The sequence below is a fragment of the Diorhabda sublineata genome, chromosome 4, assembly GCF_026230105.1.
Source record: "Diorhabda sublineata isolate icDioSubl1.1 chromosome 4, icDioSubl1.1, whole genome shotgun sequence".
In the NCBI taxonomy this organism is placed as follows: domain Eukaryota; kingdom Metazoa; phylum Arthropoda; class Insecta; order Coleoptera; family Chrysomelidae; genus Diorhabda; species Diorhabda sublineata.
In genome coordinates, this window is record NC_079477.1 from 236,100 (window position 1) to 256,392 (window position 20,293).

The 20,293-nt window shown below is 30.9% G+C and overlaps 1 protein-coding gene across 2 annotated transcripts in view; it reads left to right on the plus strand.

Annotated features, from left to right (window-relative positions):
- The window catches only part of LOC130442549 (uncharacterized), a 375,907-nt gene that overhangs the window by 19,071 nt on the left and 336,543 nt on the right, over positions 1-20,293 (plus strand). For both annotated transcript variants that reach the window (XM_056776740.1, XM_056776739.1), the window contains one exon: positions 12,963-13,008. In XM_056776740.1, the coding sequence (XP_056632718.1) occupies positions 12,963-13,008 (46 nt within the window). The remainder of the gene's footprint in view (positions 1-12,962; positions 13,009-20,293) is intronic.

The window sequence follows — 20,293 nt, forward strand, 5'->3', positions numbered from 1 at the left end:
GAAATGTCACATTTTCGTCTTTTTCAAATCCACAAAACCATTAGCGATTAGTATCATCATATTCAAAATTCAATATCACTACAAATTAAACGGTTTATGTCACGATATCAAAAATTTTCCGTTTCAGGAGATTATTTAGGCAGATCACTATCTTCAGATTTCTTATCCTAGTGATTCAAAACAAGTTACGAAGTAGAATCCTGCTTTTCTTATCGATTTGGAAGGTTTGATACAGGCAGTTCCGAAGATAATTTTGGATTCTGAATAGTGTGTTTAAGTCAAACAAAAATAACAATCAATTACATGATTGGTTGTAAAAGTTAATTCTTCACACACATAAAAAACTATTGGGGTTGTTTCGGGACATGTTGTCGGAATAAAAAAACGTATATAAGATGTAATTTAATTAAATGCGTACTAATACAGTCGTTTGAATTGAGTTTATAATAATGATGGCCCAGCATCCCTTATGGGCTTGCACCGCAAACATGCTATCTAGAGTCTAGATCCTTCCAATAATTCATGTCTACATCTTTTTCTGTCAGTTTATAACTCCTATTCTGCTTAAGTCTCCTTCCACTTCTTTCAAGCATTTTGTCCTTAGTTTGTCGTGTATTTTTCCACCAACGGTATCCCGTTGCAACATATCGAATGCCCTAACTACTTAAGTCGATTAAATTTGACTTTTTTATAATAATTTCGCCGCTGGGTTCGTTCTTATCCTTTACTGGTCCTATTAGTGTCCTGATTATCTTTTCTGCTGTATTTTTGTTAATCATTTCTTGTTATCAATCATCGTTTTATATTTGTTGATCTTCGTTATTTTTGTGAGTAGTTTAATTATTTTTTTTTTATTCTATTAGCATGGAAGGCTCTATATAATAATTTACCATGAAACTTCAAAGATTCAGAAGAAAAATTATTATTTTAACAATATTTAAATGACGTTTGTTTGTGTGAGAAATATCGAATTTAACTGTCTCGTGAACGAACTATACAAATGATACAAATCATGGTAGAATTCCACTTGTTTTGAACATAAATCTGTTCCGTGATAAATCAGAAATATTGTGTACGGCTTCGAGTTCCTACAGCACCTTCGGTAGTAGCAATTTTTTTTCGATAATTAGCTCTGAGTATTCTACTATAACTACCGTATTAATAATACATTAAAGTGATTGGCGCAGGGAAAATATAATAAATGTATTTTTGTCACGAAACACGAATCAATATTTACTAAATTGTTTCGTTATGTTGCAAAACATGCTACTCCATGTGTTGTTGATTGAGGCCGATGCACCCAAAATCAAGAAAAATAGTTTAGCTAAGAAATTTTCTGAAATATAAACATTCATATAATTTCAGTTTCCAATGTTCACATGTTCACATTATTAAATAATTATGCAAAAGAAAACCTTAATATTCAGCAAGTTCTTTGCTAAAATATCGGTACAAAATATTGTCGTACTGCATTTTCCTACATCTCGATTGGATTCAATTTTTTTCCACGCAAGACATTCCCCGTAGATCTCAATAAATAGTAATGGGACGGGTCAAGGTCTGGACTAAAAGTTGGATGTGGTAGGAATTCATAACAATTTGTCTTAATGGCAGTTTTTGACACGAATAAACGTCAATTATATCAGTTCCCAATAAGAAGTCTTCCGTATAATTTATACAATTTCTTTGTGGTGCAGGCATAAATCCGATAAGACAGTTACGGGAATGGTAAACCTTGAGATACAGGATTTTATGAAATTCTAAAATTCTAAAATTCCGATCTTATAAACTCGCAAATCAAATATGCGAAAATAGTTTTTCAATTCACATAATTCAAAATAAATCTAACGAAATCAAATGAAAGTATAGTTCTTATTCTATTTTATACAGAATTTCTTATTTCTAATTCTAATTTAGTTGATAATGTCTCTAGAACCAACTTTTTGTCATTCGGTTACAGCTTTCCACCGGTGAGACATTTGCAGTTATTCTTCCACAAATATATAATCTCCTTACATCGTAGATCTTTCAGATATTCAAGAGAAACTTGTTTTAAGTGACTACGATAATCCCGACAAAAAGATTTTCCTAATAGTGTATTGGAAACTTAATAAAGGGAAAGGGCGTTGTAGGTTTTTCCTTTCGAAGTATTATTGTTCCTTTTGATGTGACAAATCCTATTTAAGTGATTACTTGTATACAGATGCCGGATTAAGGAATTGTAACAGAAAATTGCCTTTTTGATACGTGCAGCTAATGAAAAAAAAAAAAAAAACAATGATAACATTAATAAACTCACGAAACTCTTATATATAAATTTTATATCATCGATCATTTATCATATAGGGGAAGATCAACCCTTTTAATTGATAAATAAGATTATAATGCAAACTTGCGGAAAGTCGTACAAAGTTTGATTCAATACTTGAGTTTTTATTCAACAAGATAATATTGAATTTTAGTAACTTATTTTTATCCCAGGAATCTTAATTTGAACCCAACCCTTCAAATATACCCCATATCCTAACTTATCTACGAAATAGCTAAGCGGTGATTTTCATCTAGAAACTATTAGCATTTGAACTACAGATGACAAAGTTAAGTATTATTAATGAATAATTCGTGATGAAAAGGGGATTTCTAGTAATTGCTGAAACTTTGCGCTACAGTTTTTAGTAATGCTGTTCAATTGTTGGATACTAGAGGATTTCGTTTAATATCGATTTTATTAACATTGCAGTAAAATTGAGAGAGAATAAATTACTGAAAAGTAGATGAATAGATATAATAAAAGTTTAGTAATAATTGTTTCAACAAAGTACTAAATCATTTCTGGATCTAATAAATTAATGATTTTACCTTAATATATTGAATGAATGTTGGGTTCATTTGATTATAGTATCATTTTTTAATGTTTTGAATGTGTTATACAAGAAAACCAGTTATAGAAAATTAGATTAGTTAAAAAATGTTTGTAACTTTTCCGTAATACCGAACATACTGTATACTTTCAAGACGTTATAGCTGAAATATCTCGTTGACGATCAAACTACTTATGAGTAATTTGTCAGTCGATATATGAACTCATACAAAACCGCCGAATTGAAATTGTATGAAAACTTGTAATGAAAAGTTTTTTCTTACATTGTTTTTTTACTTTCGTTTTATATGGAGTTTTAGCTAATTTTCCATAAAACTGACTCTAAAATATCCAATTAAGAAATTAAGATAGACCTTACTCTTAATTAAATAAAGTTCGTTTTTTCGCATCTCCATCTATTTCCTCTGAAGTAAAAGGTAACGTCTTTGGAGTGTTTTTTCCTCGTTTTTATTTTTTTTATCTACATTCTACTTACCTTTGAACTTTATAATTTGGTTTGCAAGATGATTTTGTAACGATGCTGAGACTTTTCGGTAAGTTCGGCGCACTTTCCATCAAATTTTAGCAGTGGAAATTTCTTTGGATATGTTTACAACTATCGTGAAACTTCCTCTTTTTCTATTTTCAATATTCCCCGTAATCTGTTCGATATATTTGATTTTGAATCATTTTATTACCATAATCACTGAATTTAGCTTGTAACCTTTTCAAATCCTACTATAAATGAAGTAATCCCGGTATAATTTGGGTCGAGAACTTCCACTTGAATCTGTTATTACCAAGTGAGTTAGAGACCGCAGGTCAGACGAACCCTCGGACGTTTCAATGCCTCGTTTGTGCCTTTATTCTAAATCAGCGCCATTTTGAGCAAACCTTGGATGAGTTCTTGTATGACTATATGGCGAACGAACAAGAACTTTTATATTTTATAGGTAATTGCGGGCTTCGTGAAAAATTTTAAATATTTTCGAGTGTATTAATGAAATCAATAACAATCGAAAGATTTATGGAACGTCGGGAAAAATTGTGATGGATTCCCGTATCGTATTTTTGAGTAAATATAATTTGAATGAACATTTCCACCAAACACATTATTCGAGCACTTTAGGCAAAATAAAAAACAAGGAGAAAAATATGCCGGTATGTGAAGTCTGCATCTGATGTATGAATTCACATTTAGCTTCCTATATTCCTAGTAATGAGGATTTCATTTTGCGGAATAGCGCGGAATAATTTTCATATAAACGTTGAATGCCAAATTGTTTTTGTAAGACTGAAAAGATGATAAACAACAATGGATATAACAGAACAGATGAAATCTTTTACTAAATTTACCAAAATAATTCTGTGTGCGATTAATCCTGATTATAAACAAAAGGTAAAATTAGTTTTTTTTTAGTTTAATCTAGTTTTCTAATGATTCTTAAATTATGGTCGGCAATTAAGTACTTTAACTTTTTATTGATAGAAAGACTCAATTTGGCACCTGGTGGGAAACTGTTGGAGCTTGGCTGTGATGCCACATCCCCCATACGGCCCCGATTTGGCACGATCTAATTTTCATCAAACTTCCACAGATGATCAAGATCTTCAGGCGCAGCTGGTTCAGTTTTTTGCTGATGAGGACCAGGGATTTTATTAGCGCGGAATCGCTCATAAATTAAATGGAGAATATATAATTGTCGCCAACCCTTAATAATTGTATAGTGTGTACAAATTGGCTAAAAATACAATCAGCGTACAAAAATTACTCCGTCCAAAAAATATATTGCAGTTTTCATAAAAAAATTGTTACCCAAGCGCTGAAAAATACGTCAAGAAAAGATCTTAACGGTTCGATAAAAGAGTAAACGTGCTCCAAGACCTAATTTGAATGCGTGATATTGAGTATCTCGTAGATTTTTTAAAAAGCTTTCGTTATGAAACCGGCGCGCCCACCAATATTTGAAATATGAATATCGAGGAATCCGAATTAAAATATATTGAGGGCTATATCAATTCTCAATTCAAGTTCTAATATCAACTACTTACTTAATACGTATCCTTTTTTTATTACCTTCTCTGGTGTAATGCTTGTTGGACCTGAATTATTACGTAGGTTCCTTTTTTCACAGCTTTTAAGTCCTGCCAACTTATTTTTAGAATTTTCCTTGCTATCTTATTTTTTATCTGTTTAGCTCCTACTCGATCTTTTCGTGTTATGTTATGCTTCGTATACAGGGTGATTCGAAATTCACGCGACGAAATTTCCTCAGCCCATATCTTTCCAAGATTTCACCCTTAAAATGTGGTGACTAAAATTGTGCTTTATTTTCTTTAAACGTGTGTTTTTTCTCACTTTCTCATGATATGACATTATTTTAATTATTTTTTCGAATATTCATTTATTCTTTGATTAAAAATTTCATTTTTGTACTTTGTTTTCTGCTTTTTTGTCTCTGGTTCATATGTCAATATGAACATGACAATTTTTTTTATATATTTCGGTTTAATTTGCGAAACAGTTAAACCGATGAATTTTTCTACTGAGATGCAAAAAAGATAAGTTGATGACCAATATTTCTAAATTTAAAATTATCTCAAATAAAGTTTACAAATAGTCGCCTACAGCATGAATATCAAAATCACTTTTTATCTAAGTTTATTTTTCAAATAATACAATTATCTATTTATCTACAATTATTATCAATTACCCTAATAAGAAAATTAAAAAATGACTTAAAAAACATAACAATTAAAATAATTGTTGTAATTCCTCTCAATGTTTTAAAAAAATTTGAGGAAAAATACCGAGAACGTACTGAGTCATTTTTTTAATAAATGTAAAGAGAAAATTATTAAGAAAATTGATAAATTAATAATCATTTTTGATAAAGATTTCGTCGAAACGTCAATTTTTATCTATCTTTTAAAACTTATTAAAAAAACTAATTTTAAAACAGATGAAACTCAAAATCAAGAACATTTGGATGCATTAATATATCAAAAGGTTTAAGAAATGAGGAATTAAAGAAATTTATTTCCTTTTATTTGATTTTTGTGCTCGTTTCATTTTCATATTCATTATCTGATATCAATTTTTCGTTTTATTTTGTAAATAGTATAAATTTTGATAGAAAATCAATAAACAGGTAAAAATTTGATGCTTCGATCTATTTCTTTCGCAAAAAACGAAAGTTTCACTATTATTATGTTACGAATTTCAAATTGTAATAGAAATATATCATTGTGAATGATCTCGTCTGTTAATTCTACATCAATCTGAAATAAAGTTTTCGTGAAGGGCCGAAACCTTCACTCAAAAGAAAGTCCCAGCAGTTGTATATTTCGTGGTGAGTTTAATGTTTTTCAAAATACCGGGGTTAACATTAATTTGAATTCCTCGCTAACCAGCTCCTAGCTATCCAATTTATAAATTGAATGAGTCTGACTTAATTAATTAGAAATTACTCCAATGGGGTTCTTGAATGAGTCGTTCAGTTATGTCTGGAAATACTTGTTAAAATGGATGAGATAATTGAGTTTTATGTGCGGTTTTGTAACTTTGATCAATGTTACAATATAGTTACCAACAACCAGATATCTACCAACCGTAACAAGTTATTATCTACTGAAATGGGGAAAGGAAAAGCAGTGCTAAATCAAACAACTAACATTATATTTAACGCGTATAATTTAATATTTGGGCATCTTCCAAATTCTTAATAATCATTTTTCAACTACAATATAGGTAACTTTCGAAATACAAAGATTCACAAAGAGATATGAAATCAGTAACGCTTCATAGAGTTTCACGCTTCGCGTTTCGAATCCATACGGACTTAACTTTGAAAATGTATCGAACTAACCGCAATATGTTGATGTTAGCGTACGGTGAGACTGATAAATGTTAATGGTGGAACTTTTAACTTGAAATAGCCCTCTTAAACTAGAAGTTTTCGTTCTTTATACAACTTAATGTCTAGAAGTGTTTCATCGGAAGATACCACCCATAAATAATAAAATAGCCGGAGATCAAATTTGAATATAAAAAAATTGATTGCTACTAAATGTAACATAAAAACAAATCGTAAAGAAAGGGAAGGGAAATTTTCGAATCTTTTTGTCACCCCATTCATATCTCCTATTCGTCTGTAGTGGTGCGAAATGATTGCCAACACGTGTTGATTGTGGGTTTTTCGAATGGAATTTATTGCATCCAACAAAAACGTACTAATATATAAAAGAATGCACGAAATCACTTTTGCGACGCATATGTAGGAGAAAGTAGTTTAGGGGAGAAAGCGGTTTTGAATGGATGAAATTAAATATATAGGGTCGAAATGAATAGCGATTAATTGAAAATTTGGTTATAATCATACTTTTATTTTTCGATTACACTGACTTTTAATACATTTTTTCAATTACTAAATCATCGCTGGTAATAAGTATTCTGCCGTGGAAAATTATTTTAAAAGTTAAATTACAGATTTTTTTAAAAGAAAACTATGATGAACTATCACGTTTATATCAGATTGTCACAAGAAAATTCTACAATTTGGTTTGATAATAATTATGATAAAATCTCACTCAAGATTATTACGGTTTCTAAAAAGTGCGGGAAGAGTTGAAAATTTTGTATTTTTTAAAATAGAATAACGAATAACTCTTTTTTGTAATTTGGTAAACTTTTAAAACAGTTCGACAATCAAGCTGTTTAGACACAGATTTAATGACAAAACAAACGAAGGTTGATTTTTTTGTAAGGTTTTCTATATGTACAAACCAATGAAGGGCGTTAAGACCAAGAAATACGAACATAACAAAGATACAAATATAATAAAATTCCAATATACAAAAGAAAACCTCAATAAGTAACAAAATTATAGGTAATAATTAGTATACAAGTCAATAGCAAAATTAAAGCAGTACGCAGCATGTCCTGAATTAAATATTATTAGAATAAAAGTCGTTTACAGTGTAGAAGGTATTTTCCAGTAAACATGCCCTCAAATTATTGGCAAAATGCGGGCAAACTAACTTAGAACGCGTTCCCAAGTGTATAGACCTTTCTGAAATTGGAGAAGCGTGCTAAATAAGATTCAGAATTTTTAAGAATACTCTGTAGTAAGCCCTGTTGTTTAGTCCAAGTGCATATCTAGCAGAAGATACGCTCAAATTGAGTCGCACCACACTAACCCCAAAAAGAGAACTGCTTATCGGAGATGGTGTTGAGACAAAGAAACTTTAGAAACCGATTCAGCGCAAAACAGGAGGAACTCAAGTTGGTAATATGTAACTCCCATTTCAAGGCATAAGAATTTTACAAGATTGAACGACGTCAATAATGGTGTTATTTCTCACCATGATTTAAAATCACTAAATGTGGTCCCATGAAGTGCCATGATTGCTCCAAGACAAACTGGTATTTTACCATTGATGTCTGGATAGTCGTTCATAAAACAAAAATAGGGCCTAGTACTGAGCCTTGTTGCACTCACTCCGCATTCTTTTGGCGCTAGCAAGATGAGGTTGTATCTCAATATTTAAACAGTGCCCGTTTTCGTCAGACAGGGCTTAATATTAATGATATATCTCATGATAAAATGTGAATATATTAAAATTATCTACTGTCTAAAACACCTGACAAATAACAACAATTCTCGCGTGGTTGAGTGAGTTTCCGTTTGATTGTAATTGTTTCCGAAAAGCAACTCTTAATAAACTCATGATTATTATTGACTTAGTTTTAATAGCTACCGCGTTTGCAATGTTTGGTATTTGGGTGAAGTTCTGGTAGTTTTGCGAGAAGTTGGGACATTACAATTGTAAGGTTTAGAAGTTCAACATCCTCTTGAGATCGTTTAAATATATGAACTTGTAATATGATGTCACATCTTTAAGCTTTCCAATTGGTGTTGTTGTTTGATATATTAGAGTTATAAAAACAAAAATAGAGAACGTACAAATTTAATGAACAAAGAAAGGAAAGGGAATAAACGAAAAATCGCCAAGATAAATCTGAAATGTTTTGGTCTGACCCATTTTGTTGTACATAATAGATATTAATTGTACTTACAATCGATTCACTCATTTTGAATACAAAATTAAGTTTTCATCCTTGTATATTTCGAAAGATTTGGTAATCGAGCATATTAATTCCACAGGCATACGTTAACTAAATATACTTTGTCAATTTGGTTTCCTCGATGGATGCGAATTGAATATTTCAATGGATGTATTTCGTTGAAATTAGTTGGAAACTTGGAAATTGTTTGTTTGAGACGTATAGGAGTTTGTGGTATTTCGCGTGGATGTAAACATTTTATGGGGATGCCATTCATATTACGAAATCGTTTCTATATTCCCGTTGAGGAATAGATTATCCTAATTGACTCAGCTATAAACGATGACAAAACATTTTAATGTATTCGAATGAGTATCATAGGCAGACATTTTCCTGTACTAATGTACCTCAATCTTAAACGATTTTTTGGTAATTTTCTGTAGTGGTTCAGTGATCTTGAATACGTTTCATTTTGACAGCTGACAGAACGATGCATTATTCGTTATTTCAATTCTAAGATACTGTTTATATTTAGTTATAACGAATATTTAGACAAAGTAGATATGAAATATAAACAAAACCACAACGAAGATATTTCTTGGAAAGATCTAACTTTATAATCAAATAGTATTTCTAAAGTCAACTGTCAAACATGAATCAATACTACCAACTGATTACCTACTTTACGGTGTAATTTCCCTAATTTATATTTTCAACGATAAAGGAAAGATTAATATTCATAATAATCAGTGAATTTATGATGAATTAGCTCGGGTATTTTCAATTTAAGTAGAATTTTTTCGAGAATAATAATTTTTGAGCTCCTGTAGGTGCTTATTTTGTCGGTAAATTTAGTACAGCGTCTGCCAGAGCATTTATATACACACGCGCAACAATTTCTCTCAGTAAAATTTGCATATAAATATGCACAGCGCAAATTTACATTTGTATCGACTACATAACTCTTCTTATGGATTTGTTTTTTTTTCCTACTTTTCATTGGTTACATGCCTTCAAACTCAGAGAAAAATACGACCGGAACGTATTTGTAGAGATATAAAGAAAATTTCTGGTGAAATATAAAAAGATTGAATTATTCAAAATAATAACACAAATATTACAAAATCTATGTAGTGTTCGCGTGTTCAAGAACCATGTAGAAATCCAAAACCAAAAAATGATAATCAAAATGGATTTTTTTCTCGATAAATTTAAGCTGAATTTTCACTATGATAGATGGAAAATCGAAATTTGATGTTTATATATTATATATATAGTTTATAATTCGATGTATAGTGTAAATTTAGATGGTTAGTTATACCAAATTCGTCGTTTGAGAACGGTTCCAAAGTGGCTTTTGTCGAAAATCTTGTTTGCTACTTTGACCGCATCTTGTTACGGCGCGACATCATCCGCTTCCGGCGAATTATGATAAATAATTTTCAAACTAGAGCTCAAGGAAGTAGTCTCGTTTTTGACGCAAAAGTTATGTGAAGGAAATGACAAGTACAACAACAAATAGAAAAATTACTGGTAAACTAATAAAAACTTTCCGTTAGAAACCAAGCAGATTCGATTTTGATATAAATAATGCACAGGGTCTGTCTAAATTTCTAATATTATGTATATGACATATCGAAAATTTTGACGAAAATGTTGTTTGATTGAAATATTTGTTGAGCGCTCATTCAACTCTGATTTCGTATCTGAACGTTGAATTCCACAATTATCTGTGAATTATCATCATTACGTATGCTCTAGCAAACTTAGGTTAGCTTTTGTAACTTCGAATAGTCCAAATCGAACTCGATGAACCGATTTTCTATAGTTGAATGGAAGACAATGAAAGCATGGCAATACAATCGGTTACCCATTTATAGTTTCTATCTAGCTGGCTATCGTCGGAAAAGTTAAAATGATCCAGCACTGGTTAATGAAGTGTTATTTGTTTATTCACTTAGAGATAACAAAACGAGCTTTACTGCATCAAATCTAGTATTTAAAACATAAGTTGATTGTGAGCTCATTAATTTCTTAATAATTTGGTCAATAATCGAGAAAAGTGTGATACAACATGAATTAAAACACTTCTGATAATGATAATGTCATCAATCAAATCCAAATTCTTCAGATTTTATGCTTGTTATCACTTTCCTGTAGGCTAAAGACTTTTTCCTAGGAAAAATCTTGTTATCTATCGATATTTATGTCAATGATTCCGATAGAGAAAACTGCCAATAAAATATAGAATCTCTGTAAAAGTTTTCGACAAAATTTTTTTCGTTCGAATCTTTTTTCTCTCCGATTAGTCGTCTACTAAACTAATGCTGGAAGAACGATTCCTCATGGTCTCGATAAAAATGGTAATCATTCTTTATAATCAAAGTTGAGAAAACAACGGACCGCGTTCAATAACTTTTGATAAATGAACAGCAACGGCAGAAGATAGCGAGAGAGTGCGATGAGGTCGAGTAGAAGCTATTAGTTTTATGCAGAACGTTATTAGACTTCATTGTTCAACAGTTTGAACATTATAACAGTGTTGCCAATATTTCATAGTTCACGATTTCAAATTCAATAACATATATAATTGTCGTGGGCATAAGAAGATTGTGGAAATAAGCAGAAACTTGAATTGAATTTATGAAAATAAGAATCGATTAGCAAGTGATTGTGCATTTTTTTGCATTGTAAAATATTGAGCCCTCAACTAATTCTGATCGTGAAGTAGGTCAATATTTATAAGAAGAAAAGCATAAATTCCAATATATTAGGAACATAAAGACAATTTTGGAATAGAGAATTTCAAATTAGCTTACTATAGAGAAGTGCATCGAATTTGGCGTTTGACCAAAGGAAAGCTTTGGAATACAAAAAAAATTAAGAATATCAAGTAAATCGTAAAATCTAGAAAAATCCTCCAAGTGGAAAATTCTTTAAAAAAACGTATTTTTTAAATAAGAAAATCAATTAAACGATATCACACATGTGTTTAAATGTATATAAGCACGTGTGCTGAAAAGTTTCAAAAATCCTACAAAATATCCATTATATTTTCATTTATCTACTTTATAAATTACCTAGTAATAGTAATGACACTTAATTCTAACGTTTATATTAACTTGCAGACATTAGTATGTATTTGAACACAAATCACAACAAACTTCACTAATATAACCTCAAAAAGTCATATCGTCTACTTCTTCAGTCTTCTTATTTGGCCTTTTACTTTTCGGCATCCAGACAGATTCATATTAGCTCAGCTGAATAGGTCAAAAAATCAACACTTAACAATTCGAGTTTCTTAAATATTAATAAAAATAATTAGGAATAGTGGATGTTTCGTAAATAATATCTTGTTAGTTTTCGGATTGTGAAGGTTTTCAATAAATCGAATTTTCATGAATGTTCCAAGTAACTGAAAACTACTCATATAAATTCGATTTTGTTGAGAAAATAAGAAAATTGATTATAGAATGCGACATCTATTTTTAATGAGAATGTTTGTTGCCAACGCCGTTCTCGGGAAATTCGGCGAGAGTTTAAAGATGACTGCTTCGACATCGACATAGAGCTTCATCAGCAAAACCATCGATAAAATGATATTTTGGGGCTTTTGATTTATGAATGAAATTATAAAGGCGGTATCCAATATTGTTTGCTATTCATAGCGAATTATGATTCATGGTTTTCAAAACCGTTCAAGCGCTATTAGTATTTGTATAATGGAAAACGGACGGTTTTTCATTGATAAAATGATTCCACAATATTTCATTCCTTACCAAAAATCATTCTCAATTTTTAATAATAGTCAAGCAACGTGATATGTATATATATATATATATATATATATATATATATATATATAATTGTCATTCTAAATTTCTAATTTACCGTAACTTTTCACGATTCATATAATTTCATGAACAAACAAAGCGATTCGTATTCACACTCAAGGGGTTAGATGACAAACTGAGTTTTAACCGAAGTTCATTAGTTATGGGTTTATAACTAATTTGTGGTGTGTTGTTTCAGTGGAAACAGAGATGGGGCGTCATCACTAAACTGTCACCGGCTGCAGGTGAGTACACACCAACATACATAATATTATAACGGCTGCTGGACGGTTCTTCTCATTTACATATCAAGATCACTTAAATATAAAGTTGCAGAAACAATTTTAAATCATAGAAATAATTGAAAGTGTCTTGTTTTGTATTTGTACCTGGTGGCCAGAAAATAATCTCGTAGGTAGAATCGAATCGAAAAATTTTAACTTAATGAACGAAAATAGCAATTTTTTTAAAGATAACCTTTGTTAAATATAGACACTGTGCACTCAAATCAATTATAATGGACGAACTTTACCACAATATATGTACGTGTTCAAGGAAAATGTAATAAAGGCTATTATGGAATTCTCAAATTCGGCGAAAACTACAACCTTAGATGTACGATTTAAATACCAGAAATTTGGCATTTAAGTTAGTTTAGTGATAGTACCTAATAAGTGAATTATTATAAATTAGTGTAGTGTAGTGATGAATAGAAATCGTGTGAATAAATAACAAAAACATTACAATATTCAAATGTACGATTTTAATAAAAAAGTTTTCAAAGTTTTTTTATGTTTATTTTATTCGGTGGCGAAAGTTTTATGAAACTACTTAAAGAACTAACAGACGAAATTTTGTATCCTCTTAAACAAAGAACAAGTATCCTCAATTAGGGGTTGAAATTGGGGTAAATCCTTTTTGCTCTCTCCTATAAAGTTGATGTTTTTGCATATACATACCTGTTCTTGCGGAACAGCGAGATTAATTAGAAAACCTGCAGAAACATAAATCGAAGAAAATCGAAAAAGATGATTCGGAAATTTGAATAAAATGATGACAAGAAAAATATTAAAAATCGGAATGAATGGACTAAATCAACAAAAGTACTGAGAGCAAAGTTAAAAACTACATGATGTCCTATTGCAAACAAAGAGAGAATTTTTGGAGAAAAAGTTTATGGAAAAAGAAACTCAACCCTTTGTCTTAGGCAGATAGATATGATGATTAAGTAAGTATTTAAAAATTATTTTATTCCCGATTTTATTAATGAAACAATCGTCGTGTTCATAATGACCGAACGTTTTTGAAATTTTATCTGAGACATAAAGACAATTAAGTATTGAATGAAATGGTGGTAGAAGCCAATGAAGTTTCAGCACGTTTTACTCAGGTGTATAGAAAAAAGTTGTACCACGAATTTTAAAACTGCGCTGATATTAAAACGGCGTCGTTTGATATATTGGCAAGAGCTTTGAGAGAATTTATTGGACATTCTCCAAACGATTAGTTCACAAGGAAGTTTCCACTTTTTTGTTTTACCTCGATCGATTGTCAGATTTTTCGAGAAAGTTTTCATTAAAATATTTTATTCAATAATATGCGATAATGACTACGAGAGCGAAAATACCGATAAAATAATATGAGGAGTGAATGAATTAGACAACATTTTACGTTGAGGATCTTAATAAATGAAATTTCCTCATTTTATTTCGCCCTGTATATGTTTCGAATTGTTATATATATTTGAAACAACCGAACATTACACAGCTTAAATGGTGTTTGTTTAAGTACCAACTTTACGACGGGAATATTAATGAGGTAGACAGTTACATCATCAAGGGGGATGAAAGTGTGAATGAAATTAAAAAAAAAAAAGACTTTAACGTTCTACCACGGATGCTGCAGTTAAACACATTTACGAAGAAAAATATGGAAATGAAACAACCCGCTGGAGATTTAAATAGAGATTTATTTGTTTAAAAAATAGAATTATGGAATAAATAGTATACGTAGATGATTATTTTACAGCCAGATTTGTTATTTTACAAGTACTTTCGATATTAACTGTAAATAGAGCTAAACTAATTGCATAACAGTATTTATGTTATAAATTTTGTGTCTATAGAACATAATAATCTTATAATAAAACGTCACCAAGTGCAGAAAAGTCGATCTTTCTGCAAATTTGAACAATTTTCCGCTTCTCCTTCAATTTATGTTTTTAATTTATATCCAATTTAATATGTATTAACATAAGTTCGATATGGAAATCACGACTTTTCCGTATGTTATACCAGCGAAACTTTTCCCGAAGAAACTTTTCCCGCCAACGTTTTCGGTTTTCTCATTTGCCATTTTGTGCAGTTTACAAGTTTTCCCATTTTAGATGGATACACGAAGATAAAGGATTGCATCCACAATATTTTCGCGTTACGTACATAAAATGGTACTTTTCCCAAATGCGCATAAAGGAGGAGATGAAAATCAAGCATCGAATTATCGCCCAATTGCACTAATTCCCACGTTATCTAAGATCATAGATCTCCCTCCTTTAGCCCTCCCTTTTTGGGGTACGTGTGGTGCGACTCAATTTGAACGAATCTTTAACTACAAAGGAGAGAACTTCTTTAAAAGATTAAAAATTCGGACTTTCTTTTCCATTTTTGAATCCGTTTGACTAATTCTTAAGCACATTTTTCCAATTTTAGTTGCACGACCTTTACCTACCTACTCCACGTTCAGAATTACTTAAGAGCTCAATATTTTACAATGCAAAAAATGCACAATCACTCGCCAATTGAAAATATATCTATATTATCTTTTCCCGTATTTGGCAATAATTTGATTTCGTTACTGTTTCATTTTTATGTTTTTTCTTCAGTTTTCACAAGCTTTCGTCTACATACAAATTTGTCACAATTTTTTGACAACAAAGCATTTTTCTCCCTGTCTAGAATAATTGATCTATTATTGTGAAAATTTTCGTCTCCCCCCGTTCCTCTTAAATGCATTTTCATAGCATGTTATTTTAATTTTATATGTTTGTTTATTTTATGTGTAAAAAGGAGATTTTTTTTTGAGTGTACAGAAGAAGTCTTCGCATTCAGATGATTCTGGTCCATAATGTATTCGGAAAACTCGAATGAAACGTCGAGATTATGCTGATCCCAAGTCACAGGCAATGTGTGAAAATACAGACAAATCACCCTATGGCGTATGCGGAATTTAGAATTAAATTCCCCCCCCTATATTTATATACAAAATACTAACGATCTGTTCGTTCTCAGCCGAAGAATGCTGTTTAAAAATGCCGGAATTTGGATTTCAAAAAAAAAAAATAAATAAATAAAAATATGATTGTTAAGAAATAACGTCGAGAATGCAGGGCACGTCCGATTGTAAAATACATTTTTGGAAATAAACAAATATCTAAGAGATGCAAAAAGTATTTCCGTGTTATGAAAATATTATTGAGTGAAGTTGTAAAGCTGAAAGAAACAGAACCTAGTCGTTGAAATTTCAAAAATTAGTCCTTTCGCATAATAAGAGTGGAATTCAGAATTTCAAATTCTCAAAGTCTGATATATCGTGGAAAAAATGGATACACACATAAAAATCTTTGAAGTAAAATGTAGTATCGTATTTCAAGAAAAGCAGCAACAACGATAAAATATTTTTGTCGTTTCTCACAATACGCAGAGTCGTAAAGTCCGAAAATGCACTTGGTAAGACGTCCACGACGTAGGCCATAAATAATCACCAATGGCTCCGTAGGACGTATCCTTTGAATTTTGATGGCCAGGATTATTACATCGAACGTCCTTGGAGAGTCTATTCCTGAGCTGTAAGGGAGTTGAAGAAAAAAGGTGAGGGTCGCTTTGCATATTTATTATTGTCGAAGAATTGGGAAATCGCAATTAAGAAATATAATCTGGCAGTTTGTAAGGATTACTTCAGATTATCGGTTCATCATATCGAATTCGGTTTCGTGAATGAAATATCCATTCGTCTTTAAATTTGTAACGACAGGATCTAAGTACAGAAATAACAATTCCCCCGAAAGGAAGGAACGAAGTGCGGCACAATTAATCAAGAATACTGATGTTTTCCCAAGACTCTTATCATCCTCGATACAAACATCCGAACAATAAAGAACAATTTCATCTGTTCACTCAACGTTTGAACAAAGAAAAAAAAACTAGAAAATGAGGATCTCGCCAATCTCGTGACGTTATCCTGACATCAATTATCCCACTTCTGAATGGCATTCGACACCGGAAAAATACTCCACACTAAGAAAAATTGCATTAACTAAAACAAGGGTTTTTGTTGAGTAGTCGTTGTTTAAAGTGAGAATGAATCTATTTTCTTCAATACAGAAATAGTTTTTTTTATATTTTATAGGTTTATATATTGTTATCAACTCGTCCACAACATAGGCCATGCAGCCGGTCCTGCCCGGTTATAATGGAAATCTAAAATTTGACGGATTCGATTCGACGCTTTTTTATAAACAGCAGCGGGTTGTTCATTTTATTTTTTTAGAACTAATTTGTAGGAATTTGGTTGAATCTACGAAAAAGACAGTGTATATAAATTTACCTCACCGTTGAAAAAACGTTTAAATCATGAATCATGAAATGAGAGAAACATTGCAATACGAAATATTTTGACAAAATGCTCAAAATAAGCACGAATCAATATTCCTGCATTTTGACTTTTGTAGGTCTGTCCCGACATGTGTCGCAGAAAATTTCTGCTGTTATGGTATCTAGAATGAGAACATGCATTTGTCTGCAGCTGTCAGAATTTTACATATCCGAGAACTTTTACCATTTTACTACTTTACTTTATAAAATATTACCTGGAGCCGGTACTGTGGTGGAATTCTAAAATTCGACGGTTGTCTGTTTTTTATACAACTTTTTATCGTAGCAGACGGTCTATTTACATTGTTGTTTTTGAATAATTTCTAGATAGATCTATTTATTTATTTGTTTTTATTTATTTTAATTAACAAATTAATCTCGAAGAACTTGAATAAGTTAGTTGAGTGATAGTGATAAATGAATTATAAGTTAGTGTAGTGTAAAGTGTTTAAATAAATTGAGAACGAATAGAAATCGTATAAATAATTCATGAGGCTCGAATTGTCCTTCGGCATTTTGTACTAAGGAGCAAAAATATTTTTACCGAAAATCTAAATGTTCACATTGATTGACTAACGGTCACTGAAGTGGTGAAATGACGAATTAACCGGTCACTTCCTAAAAATTATAAATTGGAATAAATACGTTCTAAATCGTATTCTTTAAAAATCCGTTTATTGTCAATATTTTAAAAACTATATTTCGATATAAGTCGAAGTGCTGTTAGGATTTAAACTTCGACTTGTTTCTTATATTTATGGGCCATTTTGAAGATTACGCTACCAATAACTGCAACTAGAACTATTAATAATGGTACAATTTTGCGGTAAATTTAAACCGCAGCTCAAAGGATTCTTGTTAGAATTTTGTAATAAATGGCTTATGGGAATGGCATTACCATTATCGAAATCTTTCCAAATTTGAATTATCGATGGATATACGATACTAAGTTTTCTGAAAGTACAAAAATTCCTAAATTATTTTTAATAAAAAAATTACAAAATTATTTTGTTCTTATTCTTATTGGTAAATCACTCCAGGCTGAATTATTTCCTTGACTGAGCACCCAATATCCTTTGAAATAGTTTTAATATAGTGTTACGAACGAGTCCACGATATGGATCGTGAAGCTAGTCCTGTCCAGTTACAACAGAACTCTTAAAACAGAAACAGAACAGAACTTCCATAAAGAGGAATCCGTTCGAGGTTTGTTTTTATATATGTTTTTTATCATAGCAGGCGTTTTACATTGTTTTTTTTAACTAATTTCAAGAAAAATCATGATATTTCTTTTCTTTACTTTCTAGAATTCTAGAAATGTCGTTTTTGCTATAGAAATCGAGCATGTTTAGTTTATAATAAATAATGAATAGAACAACAGAATTTAAATAAATTATATAAGTTAAGTATTGGTGACAAGTTAGTTAAGTATAGTTTAAGTGTTTAAATAAATTAATTACGTAAAAGAGAGTGTATTTGAATTCATCCAAACGATAGAAAAACTTTAAATAAATAAGAAAATTATTGGAATAGTGACAAAAACATAAGGTTTGTTCCAACATGCTAGCGGAGACTGTATTTGGAACGGTAAACAAGTAATTTTTATTGCGCAGAATCCTAACCGTACCAAGGACGATTCTAGAACGAACCTATAGAATAATATGAATATGTTTACAATCTAGTTGTTATATTAGTTATGTATAAGCATAAAACTTCATGTAATAATTATTTTCTTTTCAACACATTCTGAGAAAAATTAAAAGTACATACTAATTTTACTTTTCAACGATCAGCTACATTTTAAGCCGGTAAAAAGTTGTATGTCTTATACAGTTCTTGTGTCCCGTGGATGGTCCTTCGAGATCCCGACATCCCCTCGGGCGACCGTGAAGTAATTACAAAGCCGTGTATCTCAACTTGATGGCTAATTATCGTCGACACTTGAATGACTCTAGACAATTGAGCTTGTTGTTGTCAGGATAAAAGAGACGAGATCTACATGATAAGGATACGTTCGTTGTAGAAGTTGAAACGTTGCAGAATTCAATTCAAGATCACTTTATTTTTATTGATATGTTATACTAACATAAATAACAATATTTTCTAAAACTATATAAATCATTATTTATATTTGTGAGCGTACAAATGATTCTCTGGGGTTCAATAACTTTTCTGCTATAGGAAACGGAGGAAATGAATATTAGAGGTGGTTGAAACATATTTCAACAGTAATTAGAAATATCCGATAAGTTTTGCTCGATTGCGTGAAATCAAATCGAATCTAAACATAAATTACGAACCAATCGATCACCCATTTCCCATATAATCGATATAGTCCTGTTTATTATTTGAAATTATTTCAAATTTTTGAGACGTTACCGCTTTTTCCATCTCTATTTGTACTTTCAACTTGACATCACCGTTCGAAATCCTATCGATAGATTGGCTAACAACACATTGTTTTTTAATCTGGACCCAATCGGTTCGTGATTAATGACTACTGCTGGTTCAATCAGATAAAAAGGAAGAAGAATAAAAATTCTAAAGGGAATTAAGATTCTTTTTTAAGGAAAAATGAAGAGTTTAACTCCTAAAAATGCGATCTTAAAAATTTAAATTTATTTATATCAAACTGATCTTGTATCTTGTCTGTCTAGTTAAATATCATGAAATTATTGAAGGTTTCACTAAGCAATATCATAATTTACAAAATTAAGTCAGAAATTTAACCGTAATTACCGTAATATCACATCGATCATATTATTTTAAATATAAAAGTTATCAAATCATTGCCATTTATCATGATATTCATCGTACAACTTTCAGTGAAGCAAAAGGTGTTTCAGCCGCTGGTTGTGGTAAAACGATGATACCCTCAACA